This window comes from Trematomus bernacchii, unplaced genomic scaffold, assembly GCF_902827165.1.
Source record: "Trematomus bernacchii unplaced genomic scaffold, fTreBer1.1, whole genome shotgun sequence".
NCBI lineage: Eukaryota > Metazoa > Chordata > Actinopteri > Perciformes > Nototheniidae > Trematomus > Trematomus bernacchii.
Window position 1 is genome coordinate 1,724,200 of NW_022987685.1, and position 18,780 is coordinate 1,742,979.

The following is an 18,780-nucleotide window of genomic DNA, read 5'->3' on the forward strand; positions in this document are numbered from 1 at the left end:
GGGTTCCTCATTAGCTATATATGTGTGTCCAACATTAGGATACGCGTGTGTGGCCCTTTGAAAAAAACAGATAGAAGAAACACTCAAACTGAAAGTGTGTGTATGTGTGTATGTAGCTTACTGTATGTCTGTGTGTTAAGTTGAAGCCGCACACTAGGGTGTTTTTCTCTTGTTTCCACCATCAGTATGACACACACACACACACACACACACACACACACACACACACACACACACACACACACACACACACAGTGCCATTATGACAAGTGGATGAAAGACTGAAAGATCAACTGTGGCCGCTCATCTTTGTAAAGCTACATGTCTCTCTCTTTCTCTCCTCCCCCTTTCTCAAACACATGTGCACCTACCAGAAGATCATACACACATGCACTCCACCGCCTCCTGATCGGAATGACAGCCGAACAGGTAAGAACACACTTTTATCCTCCTTTGAATGATTGTTTAAGCACAAATAGGCGATTTTCAGAGTTACCTTTATCCAAAGAAAACTTTTTATAACTATTTATGCCCCTGGAATTTACGAACAAGTGTGCAGATGTAAGCAACTTCATGGGTTAAATGATGAGAGTTGAACTTAACTTAGAACACAAGGTTTGCTAAATGAATTATTGATAAATCCAGTAAAATCTAAAAACGTTTTGAAGTCACAAATGCGAAAACATGTTTATGAAAGTACCATTCTGATTCGGATATGTGTTCCTCGCGAATATGTGATACATCTGATTGATAAGTCAATGTAGATGCATATTGCATTGCATGAGAAGCTACAAAAAGATCTTACTCATTCTCAAACTTTACTTGTAGCGTTACAGTGTTGTTTCATGCAACATGTTGGTGTTTACACCAAACACGCTCTTAAACAGAGAGGCTTAAAACCACAAGCCTGTCTGTCTTCATTGTCGAGACTTTCTAAAGATATCATGATATGATAAGCCCAGGCTTCAATGTACCCCTGACCTGGGTACAGTTAAACAAAGGCTCTGCTTCGATACGAGTTTGCAGTTCATTTGTTACGCTCTAATAATCTAACATCCCTGTATTAATGTCTACCTAATTAAGGTCATAATGGTCAGATTTTGTTTGAATTGTTTAAGAAGTATAATCAACATCTTTAGTCATTTTGGAGGTTGTAGTTTGTGTCGTAGTTGTATAGGGTCAAAGAGGAATAATTATCTAAATTGATTTCAATGAGGCAGACAAAACATTAGAAGACTAGTTTGTAATGTTGCTATTTTTGACCTCCTTCCAGTTTGTGACCTCCTTTGACATCTGCAGACAGAACGGGGGCAACAACCGCTTTTCTGTTTGTTTTACTTTAGCGTCTGTGCCAACAAAGGCGTGAATTAACAAACATCTGTATTGAAGCTTTTTCTCTTTTTTTTTGGGAAACTTTGTTGTTGCAATAGTATTTTTAAACGGCTTTGATGGGCTTCCACACTCTATCTGGAAGAAATTAGGAAACGGAAGAAGATTTGTATGTTTCAGTTATATCCAGAGACATCTAAGGCTCTAAATCCCCCCCAAATATCCCCCTGTTTATTGTTTTATCCAGTTATTATACAGACTTCAGTCTTTTGGATAGGTCTGTATCAGCTTTGAACATCTCAACGCGGCAATTGTTTTCCATCATTCTTTGCAAAAGTGCTCAAGCGATGTTAAGCAGCATTAAGGCCTTCCTTGGTTACACAGCAATTTTAAAGCTCTGCCGCATACTCTGGAATAAACTGAGGTCTGAGTTTTGAAACAGCACAATGCTTATTTGTTGATTTTAATCCTTTTATGTCTCCGCGCCGTTTCATGTAACACAAACGCAAACTTGGAACAAAGGATGAACTGATTTGAATTTGGTGGACAAAGGTCAATGTTACAGTTTATTGGTTCTAAGTCATTAGTTAGAATTAACACATGTCTTATAGGTCAAAAATGTTGAATGACAGTTTGGACGGACGTGGATGTAAAGTGCAACTTGACTAGGCGGTGACTAAAGTTCAGTGTAGCTTTGGTTTTATTATTTTCTTCAGGCTTTCTGTGGAGAAGTATCCCTGCAGCATAATTCTGCTACACCATGCTTCAGGGTGGAGATGGTGTATTTCTGCTGGTTTGCAGTGTTTTTATTTTTGTGCCATAAGGCTACAAGATCTTGTTCCACTTGGTTTCCCACATGCCTTCTGATATACACTTCCTCAGACGTCATATGACATTATTTCTGGTGAAGGATCAGTGTCTCCCTTCTCACTCATGGAAACCTGCGGCTCGATCACTGCTGAGCTTCTGAGGCAGAAACTCCAACAGTCAGGGCTTTCCAAATGTTCAAATATTGAACTCCTGATTTGGTATCATCGCTGCGGAGGAGCCTACAAAGTTCCTTTATCTCTATGGAGCGTTTGTTGCAAAGAGTGTGCAAAATTGCTTGTCACACATTGAATAAAACACTTCATCGGATTTCAAATGTATATGCAATCTTTTAGTCATTCGGCCGCACCAGTGTTAAGAAAATGAAGTAAAGGGATTGTATTGTGAAATCTGCACTTAATTTGGATTAATTTAGTTAAATAAGTCTGATTATAGGCTGTAGAATGATGCATGTAACAGTTTAGACAGTTATATATTTTCTATTTGACTTTGTCATATTTTCTTAATAACTCCATTGTAGCATTGTTAGGCTGATAATCATACATCATACGCTATAAACAAACAAAACAAATCCTTCATAACATAATTGGCTGCGTTTATTGCAGTGCCTTTCGAAGGATTAACTCTTTAGAAGGATTAAGCACTTTGGCCGTTTTAATCTAGCACAAAAACAAATAAATATTATAGCAAAGATGTCCAAATTGTTTGATAATTTATCAGTTAAAGGACGGCATGGCGGCCTTTAAAACCTAAGCTCCAGGAAAATGACTTTGAATTGTATTTCTTAGTGGTATGTAACAATGTTAAGCGTTATGTTAATCTCCAGGTTCATTATATTTTCACAGTATCCAAGACCGTAGGTTTATGTTTAAAGATTATAATTAAATTACATTGTTTTGATACAAACCAAAATGACGATAATGTGTTGCGACTTTAATCACATCATTTTTATTTAGAAAATGAATAATCTGAGATTCATATATTTTTTATAGAATATACAAAACTGTCAAATGTATTGGCACTGTATACTCTATTAATAATGTTACTGGCAACTCATGTTTAGTAGTGCATTTGCTGCAAATTAAAACTATATCGTAATATCATAGATAATAATATAAAGCGGGCTTTAGAAATGTGATTGCAATGCTACACATTTCTAAAGACCCCTATGTGTGCGCAGCGGGGTCTCTAAAAACTCTCGGGGCCTATGATCTTGTTTTAAAGCTCTTTATCAAGACATTATGTGATTTTCAGGTCCGCATTAATGGGTTTGTGAGCATCAAATGCATTCAAATAAAACAAAGTGATAAATATCTCATTATTTCTTTGTTAAAATTAATCAAATAACAAGCTGTTTTAGAATTTTCCAGAAGCTTTCTCTGCATACATTTGATCTTTGCTTAGGTTTGCATGAGAGTAAAACGGAAATACAGATTATTAATTCCAAATACAAAAAAAAGAATGCATGGATAAGACACAGAAATGATCATTTCAAAGCACAAACGTAATTTCAGTGAATGTGCGATTCAGATTCAGACACATACACCTTTCCATCATCTATCCAGCTATTATTGTATAGAATGTGACTAGACATTATTTACCTTCATTACCTTTTTTCGAAAGTTGTTCACATCATTTTGAGATCTCCGTCTTATTTCAAGATGCTTCAAAGGAAAATGCTCACTTTATAAAATAATCTATTTCACCTGTGAACAGTTTGATAGCAGTTTCACCTCTGTGTGCTCCGTATTTCATATAAACCGTCGTGCTTTCTCTCAATCTCATTTGAACATTCAAAAATCTCAAACTGTTGAAACATATCCAACACATTCAGCGTTAGCATGAAACATCGTCGATTTGTAACAAGGTTATCAAGCGGGAATGACTATCGATTGCTTTTATGAGCTGACATTTGACACGGCTTGTGCAAAAAGAGCCTTGTTTCATGTTTTCTGATTCACAATGATTTATGCTATTTGGTGGTTTGATTTGTCCCCCATCCATTCGGTAGATTTCTCCCCGCCAGTCGTCACTTCTTTTCTCAGTGACGGAAGACACACAGAGAGACTTCTCTGAGAAAAAAAAAGTCCAGAAGTGCATCTCTCGTTCCCCCTCCTCTGCTCCCGCATGTTTTTTAGGTGAATTTGAGAGAAAACTAGAGAAGCGTCTCCCCCGTGCAAACTCCTCCGCACCCGACTCCCGTCCTCTCACATCCTTTCATTCACACGTTTGTCTCATTCGGCTGTTTTCTCAAGGTTAGGTGCATGCACACACACAAATGCGTATACACAGGAGACCATTACGTCCATAAGTCCATTAGCAGAGCATGTCAGAATCACAGCAAACAGTGTAAAATATGAACCAAAAAGCACTTTAGTTAAGGACACCTTAGTTGGCGTCAAACTTGCATTTGAAGGCTTTATTTCGTCTTTTATGTATTCATTGTATCAAGAGCATCATTTCATCTTTAAATAAGTGATTCAATTGTGCTGACATGAATTCAAACTGCCCCAAAATAGGATTTTTTGTTTTAACAAGTGATCGCCATGTTGGTGAGCATGAACAACTTTTAAGAGTCTCGGAAATACTCAGTGTTCATTTTCTTTCAGTTCACATTGCACGCTGATTTGCTGCAAGTGTAAGGAGATAAATATCATCTTCCCGGTTCTTGAGTCTTATCACAGCAATGTAAAGATGACATCGACACCAACATTTACTTTTGTATTGATAGACATTTTGGGGAATTTCATAGATCCTTCTGTTTAAAATATTTTCATGAAATATCACCAGGTCATCTGACACTATTTGCTGTCAAACATGACTTTTATTATTGCCAATTGAGGTTATTGTGTCAGTGAAGTCACCACATTATTATGTAGTATGCATGTTAATGCTGAGGTTTCCGCCTATGAAAAGTACACACTGTATGACTGACCTCAGCATTTACATGATCACCTACACACATACACCAACACACTTGCAGAAACACATACACACACATCGACATTTTGAAACGTTTCTAGTTGGACTATAGAGCAAACTACTATAATAAAGCTTCCTCCATGTTCTGCGTAACTGTGATTTATACCAATCAATTATCTGTTATATTGTATTTGAATTACAGCTAAATTGAACGTGAACATATTTAGGATTTGAACACGTTTGAATGCAATCAGGTCCATCTCACACTCAAATTGTGAGCACTGCTTGAGATTGCATTTTTCACAAACACTCACAACTTTAAGGTTTTTTGATGAATGAAATGTTATCACTTGTTGCAAATTTGATAAAGCCCATGACTGAATGACAAGTTCAGTATCAACTAAATTGGAGATTGTTCTGGGAAAATTCATGTTCAATAACCATTTTGGAGATATGAACTGTTATCTGAAAGTTACAGTATGTTTGCCGATGATGCAGTTATTTATATAGATTGCTGCCATTTCCGATATTCACACCGTTTTTCCAGATTTAGAAAAAGTGCATTTACTTTAAGTGGTTTTCTTGAACATTTTGGGGAGATTCTATTCTGTACATTTATAGTTTATCATATTTATATTATAACACCAGTGATACTTAATTAAGTTTTCCTATTAGACATCTCTCCCCTACACTTCAGGGGAAAACTGTACTTTTTACTGCTTTCTTCAATCATTTCATCTGATAACAGATACTATAAAAAAGTCTGAATTGCTTTAGCATTTAGCTACCCATCAACAACGTATGAAAGGACCTAGTTTCACCAAGATTACCAGCAAAAATGCAAGTAAAATTCTCCAAATATTCATTCACCTTTTATGTGGATTAGTTTTTACTGAGTTTTTACTTTTTTCACAGCAACATCTTTTTAGATTTGCTATTCAAACTTTTAATTAAACCTAGTCTGGTCTGTACCCAACAGACATGTGTGTGTGTGAGTGTAGTGTTGGGGGTGTTATTGAAGTTGCGAGTGTTTGAGGTTCCTTGTGCATGCGTAGGTGTTTTAAAACCATATATGACAACAAAGGTAGAAAACGGCTTATGGGCACATTAAAGGTGTGTGTGTGTGTGTGAGTGGGATGGTGAGAAGGTGGGGCTGCAGGGTGTTTAGAGGGTTCCCTGAACCTCATCGTTTGCCGCCGTCTTCCTTCCTGTTTCATTCTCTCTCACTTCCTGTCAGCTGACTCAGCCGGAGAATCTTGATCTGGTAAACATCCACGCTAACACTTCTGCACACACATGTACACACATTCACACACACACACGCACACACACACGCACGCATACACACACGCACACACACACGCACACACACACACTGCATGTAGCCGAACATTCAGCACTCATGTAGAGGACTGCAAGACGGCTATACATGGATTTTTCGCACATACACACACCTTTATGACAGATTATGCAGTCACGAAACTCTACAAAGGTCAACCAAAGTAGCACTTTATACATACAGCCACTATGATACATGTATATATGTGAAAGCTATCAAAAGTACATTTACTTTAACTGCTGATTGTAACGTTTTTAGGATGAAATGCATTTTGTACAAGTGTTTTAGTACCTCAACATCGGTGTAAATATCTTTTTCTTTATTTCAATAATTCAACTGCATTTGCGCCACAAGTGGGACACTAAAAAAGAACCTAGACGATACCACAAAGCACAAAGACTGAGATGAGACGACAGATAAAAAGCCGGTTAAAGACTTTAGAGAGAAAACAAATAGGTGGCAGGGTGAGAAAGAAAGAGAGAATAAGAGACGGAGAGAGAGATAAGGACGGGGCAAAGAGACGGAAAGAGAGACAGAGAGATGGAGGAGGGGGGCAGAAAGATAAAGATAGCTGAGAGGAGGGAGATCCGTCAGCGTTTGTTTCCTCAGGATGTGGTTACCACGACGACGACGAATAGGCAGATAGGCAACATCACTACTTGCATGTCCCCTTTGACACCTGCAAGTGTGTGTGTGTGTTTCAGTGAGAAACTATGTGTAAATGTGTGTGTGTTACATTTTGCTTCTGTGATAGACTATGTGCGTGTGTGAGAGAGAGAGAGAGAGAGAGATAGGAAGGACTATGTGAGAGGAAGAAAATCTGAAGGGGGAAATAATCACACAAACTCTCAAGACGAAGCAAAGTAAGTTCAGAGTACCATGACGACAATCAGAAGAGCAACCGGGAGCCGAGAACATGAACAACAGTGGAGGAACTTATGTGAAAAGGAAATTAAGCGGCAAAGACTGGTAAAAAACAAAACAAGCCTGAAATCCTATACAGTGTTTTTGTCTCTTCATCTCATCTGCCTTCGCTCTTTCTCTTTCTGACTCACTCACTCACTGTCCTATTTAGATTTGAATGTGGTTTCAAGAAAGAGAGAAAGAAAAACCAACAAAACTTCAAGAGGATTCGGTACCTTTTAACAAGTCAATAGAAGTATTAACAGGAAATAAAATGGTTTTCAAAAGGCCTAGTTCAGCGTAGCATTGCTAACAGAAAAGCTTTCTCTTTCTCTTTTTGGCGAGTTTTTCTTCTATGTTGCAGTCCGAGTGATACGCTGACACTTGTCTTTTAATCTGTTTATTCTGACAAACTAAATCAAACGGCATAAATCGAGGTAAGCGCACATGCTCTGCCGGAATACGCATGCGAAAAACGGCTTATCTGGGCTCGATTTAGATAATCTTTTTAAAGGCGCCATTACTTTAAACCTGCTGCCTGCATTGCCTGGTCAATGAACAGGACATGAAACGAGTGAAAACTTCTAATTAGGTTGGAATTTGATGGGTTACAGAATTTGCAGTATTCGCTCTAATTGTTGTGAAAAAACGTATTTTTGTATCAGAGGTTCTCAAAGTTTGAAATGCCAATTTAGGAAGCAAGCATACAATGAAGGTTGTACAGGAAAAGTGCAGTTGCGAGTTATCTGCCGTAAATGCTAACTAATAGCGTTTACAGTAGTTTTCTACAATTTGTTAATCCTGGTGTTTGTCGCAGTATCTCGGAAGCGTCTTAAATGTGAGCTATTGAATGTGAAAGCACTGAATCCTAAAATATTGAAATGTAATGCATGAATTTCATGCCGACGAGTCACACTATACTTAATTCTGTTTTAAATGTACTCAACCTTCTGTCCGTCTCCTGTAGGCACTCTAGCTACACGTAGTGATCCATCATGGATGACTCTTCATCCACCCAATCCTTCGCCGACCTCAACCACCATCGCCACCACCCATCCTTTCACCTCACGCTGCCCGGCCATCAAAGCCCCGAAGTGGGATACCCGTCCTCTCAGCCTGCCCTGGACCCTCTGGAGCAGTATGGAAGGGGAGGGGAAGAATCCTCTAATATCTTACTGGCTTCTAACACCTCCTCAGGGGGAAGGAGAGGGAGCAGTGGTGGAGACAGAGGCTTCCTCAACACAAGTAGTAGCTGCTTGGATGGAGATGCTAACTTGGGAGGCGGAGAAAGCGGGTTAGGCGGCCATTTTTCTGACACTTGGTATGGCGTGAAAAAAGAGGAAGTTTGGGAGAACGGGGAGAGTTGTGAAAACGCTGCAGATGATTTGTATCAAAAAGCGGATTGTTACAGTAATGATGTTTTTTACACCAGCGAGGAAGGAGCGAGACGTAAACTCAGAGCAAACTGTTATAATCATGTTAGATGTGAAGCTAAAGGCGAAGCCGTTTACAACAGAGAAGCTAACGGTAGCCACTTCACAAAACAAACTACTTCCTACAACAGAACTGCAGCGGGGAGCTTCAGTGACAGCAGCGTTGACTGTTCAAGAGTTGGTGATCATTATCTAGGAAGAGAGGAGGATTATGGGTCCAGCTGTGGCTCAGGGGAGGACCAGCTTCAGGGGGCAGAGGGTGAGGGACCCTGGGTGAGTGTCTCTCCGTCGAGTCAGCCCGGGGAAGGCAGGTGGAGCGGAGCAGCAGACCAAAACACTTTGAACTCAGGATGCCTGACGCAGTACACTCAGAAACTGGACTCTTTCTCCGAGGCCTTCCTCTCCCAGCGCAAGAGAATATTTCCCATGATCCCCTGTGGAGATTCCTTTTGGGAATATGGAGTAGGGAGAGGAGAAAGCCGCGGATATAACCCGAGGCACAGCTGTGCTTTTGACTCCTACCTGCCGCCCTGCACCTCTTCCTCACCCGCCCACCCCTCCTTCCCCTCTCCTCCCACATCATCTCACATCATGTCTTCAGTTCTCAGTCCCCCTCCCACGCCTCTGCCTCCTCCTTCCCACTCACCCTCCAAAATGGACTCCCCCGGTGGGTTAGATGTGTCCGGACATTCGGTGTCTCAGGGGGGGGATTCTCTACAGTTTTTCCCTTCGCACCTTCAGTCTCTCCCCTCTATCCACTCCTCTGGGATGATATGGAAGTTTCCAGTGATGTCACACACTTTTACACATACATCAGGTGACCCCGGCATCACCGAGGGCAACCTGAGACCTTCTCATGGCAGTGACTACGGCAACATCCTAGGTAAGACATTGTGTACACATTTTTGTAAATAAAAGTATGATAGTAGGGATAACATTGGGTTTATCCAGAGCCTGTGATACCAAGGGTTGAGAGTGAAAAATGTATCCCGTAACAATATTAAATACCTGTTAAAAAAAGTAAACAGTGACCTAATTAAAGTATCACATAATTAAGTAACGCAACCTGATTACCTAAATATCAAATATGCAAAAACTGAACTGAAGATATTTGTTCTTGTGCAAGTGTATTCTGTAAGACAACACAATAATATGACCTTAAAAAAGAGAAACCCAGATATGTTGTTTAAAAAAAGGAATACAGTAAACTTTATTTTGTATCCTAATTTGTATTCCCGTTTAATCGGTTACCCCCCAAGCCTGGTCATAAGTGAAATAGAAAACGTACTAAAACATGAATTGATTTAAATGAACTTTATTACCCTCACTTACAAAAAAACACAGGTAAAACCCACATGTATGTTTACGGTACATGTGGGTTTTCGTAGGCGAGCTTGTGACATTTCTCGTATGCAAATTACGTTTTCACTTTTCTTATTAACAGACATTTTTTTATTTTCATTTCATGTTAATTCGATAATCACCTTTAAGCCCATAACACTGAATGCTTGCTTTTGAATGTGTATTTTTTTACAAGAATTGATTGACAGTGATGTATTCTGCCACACCCAAAATGATCCAGCAGTTTATCATGCAGCATTGACATCCACTCCTCCTCCCCTCTCATTTTTCCAGCCTCCCATGTTCAGTCTCCAGAATCACCGTTCCTCTCCTCCACCTCCCATCCTTCATCCATTCATCCATCCAGAGCCCTCGGTCCCTCCAGCGCTCCACCCCTCTATTCCGCCTTCCACCTTCCCTCTCTTCCACCTCACCTCACAGACCAACGTTATGAGGCAGCAGAAAAGAAAGCCCCTTACATTGTGACCCAGAAAGTGAAGAGAGAAGAAGCCAATCTTAAACAAGCACAGCTACAGGTACAGTACGCCGAGCAAATTAAAATAAACAGACATTTTTGGAGAATAAGTTTCTTTATTTCCTCTTAAGACTAGAAGAGCAATAGCAGGTTTGTGTTCATGCATTGACGTTCAGCTTAAGTCAACATTTTAGATAACTGGGTTGCCAAGTTGTGGGGGAACATGGTGGCTTTTTATTCACCCATTTTCAGGTGGAATGGTAACACTGTGATAATGTCTAAGCCAGGTAATACTGTCATAAATGTTGGTCTTTGAACATTTGATGGGCATAAATTAAATGGCAAAGTGGTCGATAATCCATTTTTCGGGACTTGATTCAAAAAAAGGTTAGGTCGTCTTAATTCTTCAGCTTTTAGAACTTCAGTTGCTCAAGTTTTCTTTCTGGCTTTTGTTTTGACCGTGCATTAATCAAAAGAGAACAAGGATAACTCTGAAATGACTTTCCCTTTTGTTCTTACAGCAACAAGTCTCTCCAATCCACACTGGAACTCCATTTCCCAGCGTCCTTCACTCCAGCAGAGGTCATAGGCGAGGCCGGTACACTCCTCAACCGCTCCTCAATCCAGTGCGTAGAGGAACGGGTCTCTACTCCTCCATCTCATCTCTCAATCACCGAGTGGAGGAAACAGCATGTCCAGATGAGGAAGATGAAAGTGTGTCACTGTAAGTAAAACATTTATTGTATTTAATTTGTATTTTTTTGTAGATTTAGATAAGTTTATTAATGTTTAGATCATCTTTTTTTCTCTCCAGGTATGTCAATGTGGGTCATGATTTCCAGGCAGAGCTTCCTATATGCTCTGTGGATGGGGAAGGGTCAAGGGTGTGGTGTCCAGAAGAGGAATCGCCTAGGGAACAGTTGCTCTGGAAACCATGGGATATGCTGGAGGAGAATACCAATTTACAAGACCAAGGTAAGTAGCCAACTGAAATACAGCTTAACAACCCAAACATGTAATAACCAGCTTTGGAGTCATTTTTTAGCAGGAAATGCCAATCAATTCTCATTGATTTATTCAATGGTCAAAGCTAAGATAATCATATCCTCAATTAATGTTTTGAAATGAGTCCATTTTCCGCTATACTCTATGCTGAAAACGTTTTTTGGTGGTGTGTGTGTGTGTGTGTGTGTGTGTGTGTGTGTGTGTGTGTGTGTGTGTGTGTGTGGTGTGTGTGTGTGCTGTGTGTGTGTGTGTGTGTGTGTGTGTGTGGTGTGTGTGTGTGTGGTGTGTGTGTGTGTGGTGTGTGTGTGTGTGTGTGTGTGTGTGTGTGTGTGTGTGTGTGGTGTGTGTGATGTGTGTGGTGTGTGTGTGTGTGTGTGTGTGTGTGTGTGTGTGTGTGTGTGGTGTGTGTGTGTGTGTGTGTGTGTGTGTGTGTGTGTGTGTGTGTGTGTGTGTGTGTGTGTGTGTGGTGTGTGTGTGTGTGGTGTGTGTGTGTGTGTGTGTGTGTGTGTGTGTGTGTGTGTGTGTGTGTGTGTGTGTGTGTGTGTGTGTGTGTACAGTGGAGAAGCTGTTGTCCATGTGCAGTTCCAGCTGTGTGCCAGGAGGGGGCAGTAACACAGAACTGGCCCTGCACTGTCTGCACTGCTGTCAGGGGAACACAATGGTAAGCACTGAGGAAATATAAATACTGTCTTTCTTTCTTAATTCTTCACTAATTATTCCCATCATTTTAATCATGCCTCCATCCTTTGTGTCGTACTCCCATGCATCTTTACTCATCTACTTATTGTCATTTCTTACTATTTTCTTTCTCACTAACTCATTGATGTCTAGTTAACTCTCTTCAGAGCCATTGCATGCCTCATGCTTCTGTTCTCCTCCTTCATCCCTCTCTCCTGCAGGCCGCTCTGGAGATGCTGCTGTTCTCACAGCCCTCGCCTGCAGGAGACTACCACTACTCTGGTAACCTTTGACCTTTGCATCACCCTAAGGCTGCAGTCGAATAAGACAAAGAAATACATCCTAGGTCTTACACCAATAAGAGTTGGGATAAGAGGGTGGTGCAAAGAGAATCCCACTAAGCTTACATAAGGATATCAATGTTTTTTAAAACAACTTTATTTATAATACATGGAAAATGAGTACAGTTACAAACTAACTTCTGTACAATATAAGTAAGGATTTATGTCCAAAACCATAATGCTCAATTAAAGCCGTTAATAGGATAGTGCATACATAATCACCCTTATGATCAGACTCTTTGGCGCTGACAAATATATATATTTGATTTAACCTGAGTTAACTCCACTTTACATATTCAACCACAACTGCAGGACAGAAATAGGTGGAGAAATAAAAATAACTAAAATGTGTTTAGTGTTTCATAACAGAAAATAGTTGTCTGCCAGTCAGAATGTGAGTCAGAACATGGGTAACAATTCCCACTGTATGTACAATAGTCGCCTTTGTAGAAACCAAATCCATCCACTTTCACAAACTCTATCCCTCTCCCTCTTTGTTCCACGCATTGAAATCCACCAGGCACCCTTTAAAGCACAGAGTAGACATTGTTCTGCACACTAGTGTTACCTCAGGGTGGTGTGTTTCTGTAGACAGGGTACCGCTAACAGTTTTTGGCCCACTGGCAACAGCCTGACAACATTTAGGATGTCTGAACTCCCTGGTACGTCTCTGGACCCCCCCCCCCCCCCCGGTCCAGCTTTCAACTCCCTGAATGTCTCCAGGCTGTGTGTCTCTCTAAAGCTCACATAATGAAGTCCAACAAGTAGTAGAATGTACTAATACTTACTTAAGTTCTGTACTGTCCTCTGTTAAATTCCGGATTTTTTTTTTTATATAATGCATTGCTGCAGATTAAACTTACAACAGCCTATATAATAGTTAGAATTAGCGCAACCTTCATACCAACAGTTTTAAAATGCAACAGCAGTAATAGTAAAAAAAACATATATAATAGTAAAAGGTAACATCTTCCAGCAAAAAGACACTTTTACTTTACCTTAATGTATTTGCTGATAATACGTGGGTTTGAATGCAGGACTTATTAATTGTAGTGTTTAATCATTTTACTGAGTATTGTTGTACTTTTACTGAACTAAACTGCTTCCACCCGTCTTCTCTGTCTGCAGGTAGTGATTGTTGGACAGACAGCGAAAAGAGTCTCTTCGGTGCAACTCTGCAGACTTATGGGAAAGATTTTTCACTCATAAGGAAAATGGTACAGTTGTTTTGCATGTGCTTCTGCTGCATTCTTTTATGGTTACCTCCTCAATGTTTTCCTTTTCTAATTTGTCGTACCCTAAAAGGATAACTCTGTGCATACCTAGTACACACATCATTTAAAAAGGCTAGTTCTGGGAAACAACACACAGTGATCCATATGGTCAGGAAATACTCAGCAAAAGGAGGATCAGTTTATGGTGTGTTTGTGTTGCAGATGAGGACTAAAACCCTGAGCCAGTGTGTTGCATTTTACTACCTGAGCAAGAAGCTCCAGGACAAGCAGAAGAAACAGAGAGAGGAGGAGATCCGAGAAGCAGTGATGGAGCAGCAGAAAAGTGTAAGAAACACAAAAAGGAATTCTGAATGTAGTTCAAATATGTTTGCCTCTTTTCAAATTGACCCTTTTGGTTTGTGTTTTAATAGCTGCCGTTTGCTTTTGTTCTCACTATCTCCTTATTGTTTTGTCTTTTGTTATCCTAGGTCAAACCGTTGTTGACAATAACTTTGTTATTTACACATATGGTTATATTGAGTTAGTAGATTTAGGCCCAGGCCCCACGGGAACGAAAACGGGTTGTATCCGCATATTTCTCTTGCGTATAGCCCTTTAAGCTACATGACGCCGTAACGGAACGATAGAAACGGACCCTGCAAACGACAACGGGTCCAAAGGTGGATAGATCTGGGAACGGAGCGCTCTGGGGGGTCCAACGGGGCCGTGTGGTAGCCTATACGGTCATCCTTTTCTGATAATGACGACGCAATAGCCCCGCCTCTCCCCGCCTCTGCTACTCACCCCCGCAAAAGTACACTGCACACTGAATTCAGATTATTTATCTTTATCTCGATATGGACATAAACGCGAGTGAAGTCTAATCTGACAGGACGGAGACACGCAGCTCCTGCCGCTGTGATGCAGCGGGAGCAAAACACACACTTCAAGTCAGATCATCACCCTTAGCTATTTTAATTACCTCTCAAACTATCTCAACTAGTTATAAATATGTTTATTTTTACTGTCGGGTCACTCATTACAGGATCAGCTGCTGCATGAGACAGACACTGACGCTGTCAGAAGAGAGGAAAAAGAGACAGGCTCCGTGTATTTTATTATTATATATCATTATATCGAGTCGTTATTCATTTGTTTTAAAGCTCAATAAATAACAAAGAAGACCTTTGACCGGCACTTTTATAATTTTGTCCGGAAGATTTAAACTTTAAAACTCTGCCCGGATCCCTCGGCCCCCACCGCGGAGAATAAACAGAAGTGCAGCCATGACAACCATTCTTCTTCGCTGCTTTTGTGGAGGAAGTTGCTGCTTTTGTGGAGGAAGTTGCTGCTTTTGTGGAGGAAGTTGCTGCTTTTGTGGAGGAAGTTACAGCGCCACGTACAGGCTCGGCATATGTACTGCAGCTTTTCCAGCGGTTGGATCTAAACGGAGCTGTCTCGTGTGGGAAGACACTATCCGGTGTATATTGCGTGTGGGCGGAAGCTTTTTGGCGATTGCGTTTGCGTTAATCCTATGCGTTCCCGTGGGGCCGGGGCCTTAAGGCCTTGTGGATTTTTGTTGCCCTTTCCCCTGTCATTATTGTAATGTTAACCTTTTGTGCAACGAAGTGCCGTTATGATTCCACAGTCCCTCCCCACATCCCAACACTGAAATTCGAGTGTAATTCAATGGTCTACAGATCTATAGATATCACAATAACATTGTCATTGTGAATTATTTTTGCAATAATCTGGTGAAAATCAGATATTGTAACCATCCAAATTCCCATGACACCCTGTGGGCTCCACTGTCCTGCATTGACCAATAGGACTCATAGAATATAAACAAATAGTGTTGAGCAGGTTGAGTAGCATAGGAAAGTGTGGGGGAAACTTCTGTGTAGCAATGCAGGAGGAGTCACCGACTCAAAAGGAGACACGATGGAGAGCTGGAGCTTTGATGGCAAACACTGATGGGTTTATTTGGAGCTTCGGCCGGAGAATTCACAAAACAAGTCAAAGAGTCAGAGGTTCTGACTTCACGGTAGAGTTGCCACGTCAATTCTGAAGAACTCTACCCCAGACCCGTGTATTTAGCTAGTTCAGAGAGAATAATCAACATTGTGCATAACAAGATAGAATCATAACACCTCTATCAGCCGACGCCAACAGGCAGGAACAGGGAGACCAAACACTGAGAGCACAGCAGCCAAGGTTACAGGTGCGTGTGCTCAGTCAGGACAGTATGAACTGATAAACTGGGTCAAAGTTATGGGCCTTGGAAAATATTTCCCCAACAGAAAGTATTTGGATTCTTGTGCAAACAGTTGAATCAAATAATGTTGTTTGTGGTGTCTAATGCAGCCCAGCCAGTCAATTATAGCACAGTTGCTTAAAATGGGTCCTGTGTTCATAGATAACCCCCGTCCGTCCACCAATGGTAGCACAGTTTGGACCAGAGCAGGCGGTTCCTGCCCCCCCACTGAGCAGCTTCTTCCCATGCAAGCTGTGTGGCAAGTAAGTAGAACCAGTTATAATGGATAAACATTCTCATGCAAACACATGGTTTATATTTTCTTGATTTCTTCTTTTCCAACCCGTTTTTCCTCTCTCTCCGCCAAAGAATGTTCTACAAAATAAAGTCCCGTAACGCTCACATGAAGATCCACCGGCAGCCTCAGGAGGATTGGAGCGACCGGCGGCTGCAGCAACAGCTCTTCACCCAGCGTCTGGCTCTCAGCCGCCCCACAAACCTCATCTCCACCCTGGGCGGTAATCTGCTCCCCCCCCAGGCTGCAGCGCTGACCTTTTCCTCCTCTGGAAGCAGCAATACAGACACTGTCCTCAACTCTGTAACCAGCAGCATCACTCCTAGCAACGGCAGCGTCCTTGATCCTGGCGCCGTGGTAACATACAGAAACATCGCCGCTTCAAACTCTCAGGTAGACACAAATACAGACTCTCATCAAAGAGAGCCGCCCACCCTTTTACCTTTCCACCAATCATGGGGCTCTTTTGACCCCGACCCCACTGTCTTCTACTGCAACACAGAAGAGAAAGATGGAGGTGGGATGGTGGGGGGGAAAGAGACAGTCAACTGGCATTAAAAGCATGACTGACACTTAGCATTACTGTTTTTAATGCAAACTGAATTTTATATCGAACTTTTTGTCCAGGGATGAGTCCTAAACCCCGAACACTTCCTGTTCCCTCGGAAATGGTAAAAGGGTTAAGCTTGGGCCAAAGGAGAACCCATTAGAATTTGGAATCGGATCAAGAGTCGGATAGACACATTACTTTTGTCAACACAGTAAAGTAAAGCATTTGGCCATCAGGATGTTCTGTGCTCTCCAAATGCCCTTCTATTGTCTGTATTTTTTAGTTGTAAATGGTGAATCTAAAATGCTAACATGTCTTGGATGTTTATTCAGCATTTGAATAATATTTGTAACCTTGTGGTATTTTTTGATTGAACAAACAATATTAAACTTGTTCTATTGTACATTTTAAAGGTTGTATCTGTTTCTCCACGTTTCCAGTGTTGGTTCCATGCTCACTGTCTTCCCCCCTGAAGCTTCGTATTTAACAGAGTGTTATTGATTTTCATCTAATGTTAAGCGTAATGTTCCTTTATTTCTGTAACACAGATATTTGCAGAATTGAGTAGACAGATTGTCCTCACTTTCCATAATTTCCTCGCTCTTGAAGTCTGACATTTGTGGTCCTCACAAAGATAGATATACATGAACACACACACATAGCTGGCACAGCCATTTGCAGGGTGCGTACGGGTGCTGGAAATCCTTGAAACTGCTTGAAATTGTACGAGGTGTTTTCAAGGTTTGAAAAGTGCTTGAATTTTGGGAATGGTGCTTGAATTTGGGACAAAGTGCTTGAAATTGTAAATGCTTTACTTCGCTTTTTAGATTAAAAGAAAATAAAGAAGTCGGAGCGCGCTTAATTGCTTCGCTTTTACATAAAACAGCTCCGCTCCGGCCTTCCCGGCAAGTGTTTTTGTTACGTGTGTGACCTGGGCATTCTGATGAGAGTGATAGATGACAGTATGCCAGGAGGTTGCCGTTTCAACGAGCGTTGGCTAGCAGAAGACAAATACAAGCCATGGCTAAGACGAGGGTCAAGCGAAGCCCAAGAGTAGCCTCCTGCAAAGTGTGCAACAATAACGATGCGAGAGTCTGCGCTGACGAGCCACACACCACACGAAAGGTACGCCAGAGTAGAGCATTTTAGATTAGGCTATCGTTGCATGTAAAATACATGACACTTTTCTCTGTGCGCGGCAAAACAAGCTCGCCAAAATAGCTTCACTAGTCTGGCAGTATTTTAAGTGTCCGAAAATGACAATAAAATAGCGGTATGCACCGTGTGTGTGAAGCAGAAATCCTGCAGCTCCACCCGCTGTGACGGACCGGTGAGCGGAGCAGAACACACATTAAGAGTTAGACCTAACACACTTAGCTATTTTATCTACCTCTGGAACAAGCTAAACTAGTTATAAATATATGTATTCTTCACTGTCGGGTCACTCATTACTGGATCAGTGAGCTGCAGGAGATACTGACGGGCTGTCAGGAGGGAGAGAGACGGGGAGAGAGGAAAAGAGAGCGCTTCCGCTAATTTCTCCCGTGTTATTATCCCAAGTTAATGTAAACTTGAATAATGTACTTCATTTGAATGTAATAATTATGTTGGTTGGTTGGTTGGTTTGTGGAAGCACCAGTGAATGAGCCCCATTAACTGAGTTTTAAACATCACTTTAAATGGAAGATCCCCATAGGCCCCGCCCACTCGATCGGATCGGCGATCGGTATCGGCCGATACTGATTCCGGCGATCGGCCCCAAAATTGGCGATCGGAGCATCCCTAATAATTGTATATGATATGTTTTATAATGATTGATCATTAAAGTGTTCTCAAAGCTGGTAAAGGTGCAGCTAGTTTGAATGACTTTGTA

The 18,780-nt window shown here is 41.2% G+C and overlaps 1 protein-coding gene across 3 annotated transcripts; it reads left to right on the forward strand.

The window, feature by feature from the left end:
- The first annotated feature begins 322 nt into the window (after positions 1 to 322).
- On the forward strand, positions 323 to 17,319 carry LOC117487945. 3 transcript variants are annotated; one of them, XM_034136732.1, is made up of 11 exons: positions 323 to 429; positions 8,289 to 9,637; positions 10,390 to 10,631; positions 11,092 to 11,294; positions 11,385 to 11,545; positions 12,133 to 12,236; positions 12,475 to 12,535; positions 13,723 to 13,811; positions 14,031 to 14,153; positions 16,225 to 16,325; positions 16,432 to 17,319. In XM_034136732.1, the coding sequence occupies exons 2-11, from the start codon at positions 8,317 to 8,319 to the stop codon at positions 16,913 to 16,915; spliced, it is 2,889 nt and encodes a 962-aa protein (XP_033992623.1). In that variant the 5' UTR covers positions 323 to 429; positions 8,289 to 8,316; the 3' UTR covers positions 16,916 to 17,319. The 3 variants fall into 3 exon arrangements, with proteins under 3 accessions (XP_033992623.1, XP_033992624.1, XP_033992622.1); XM_034136733.1 differs by lacking the exon at positions 323 to 429 and adding an exon at positions 7,047 to 7,281; XM_034136731.1 differs by lacking the exon at positions 323 to 429 and adding an exon at positions 7,048 to 7,387.
- Positions 17,320 to 18,780: the final 1,461 nt, after the last annotated feature.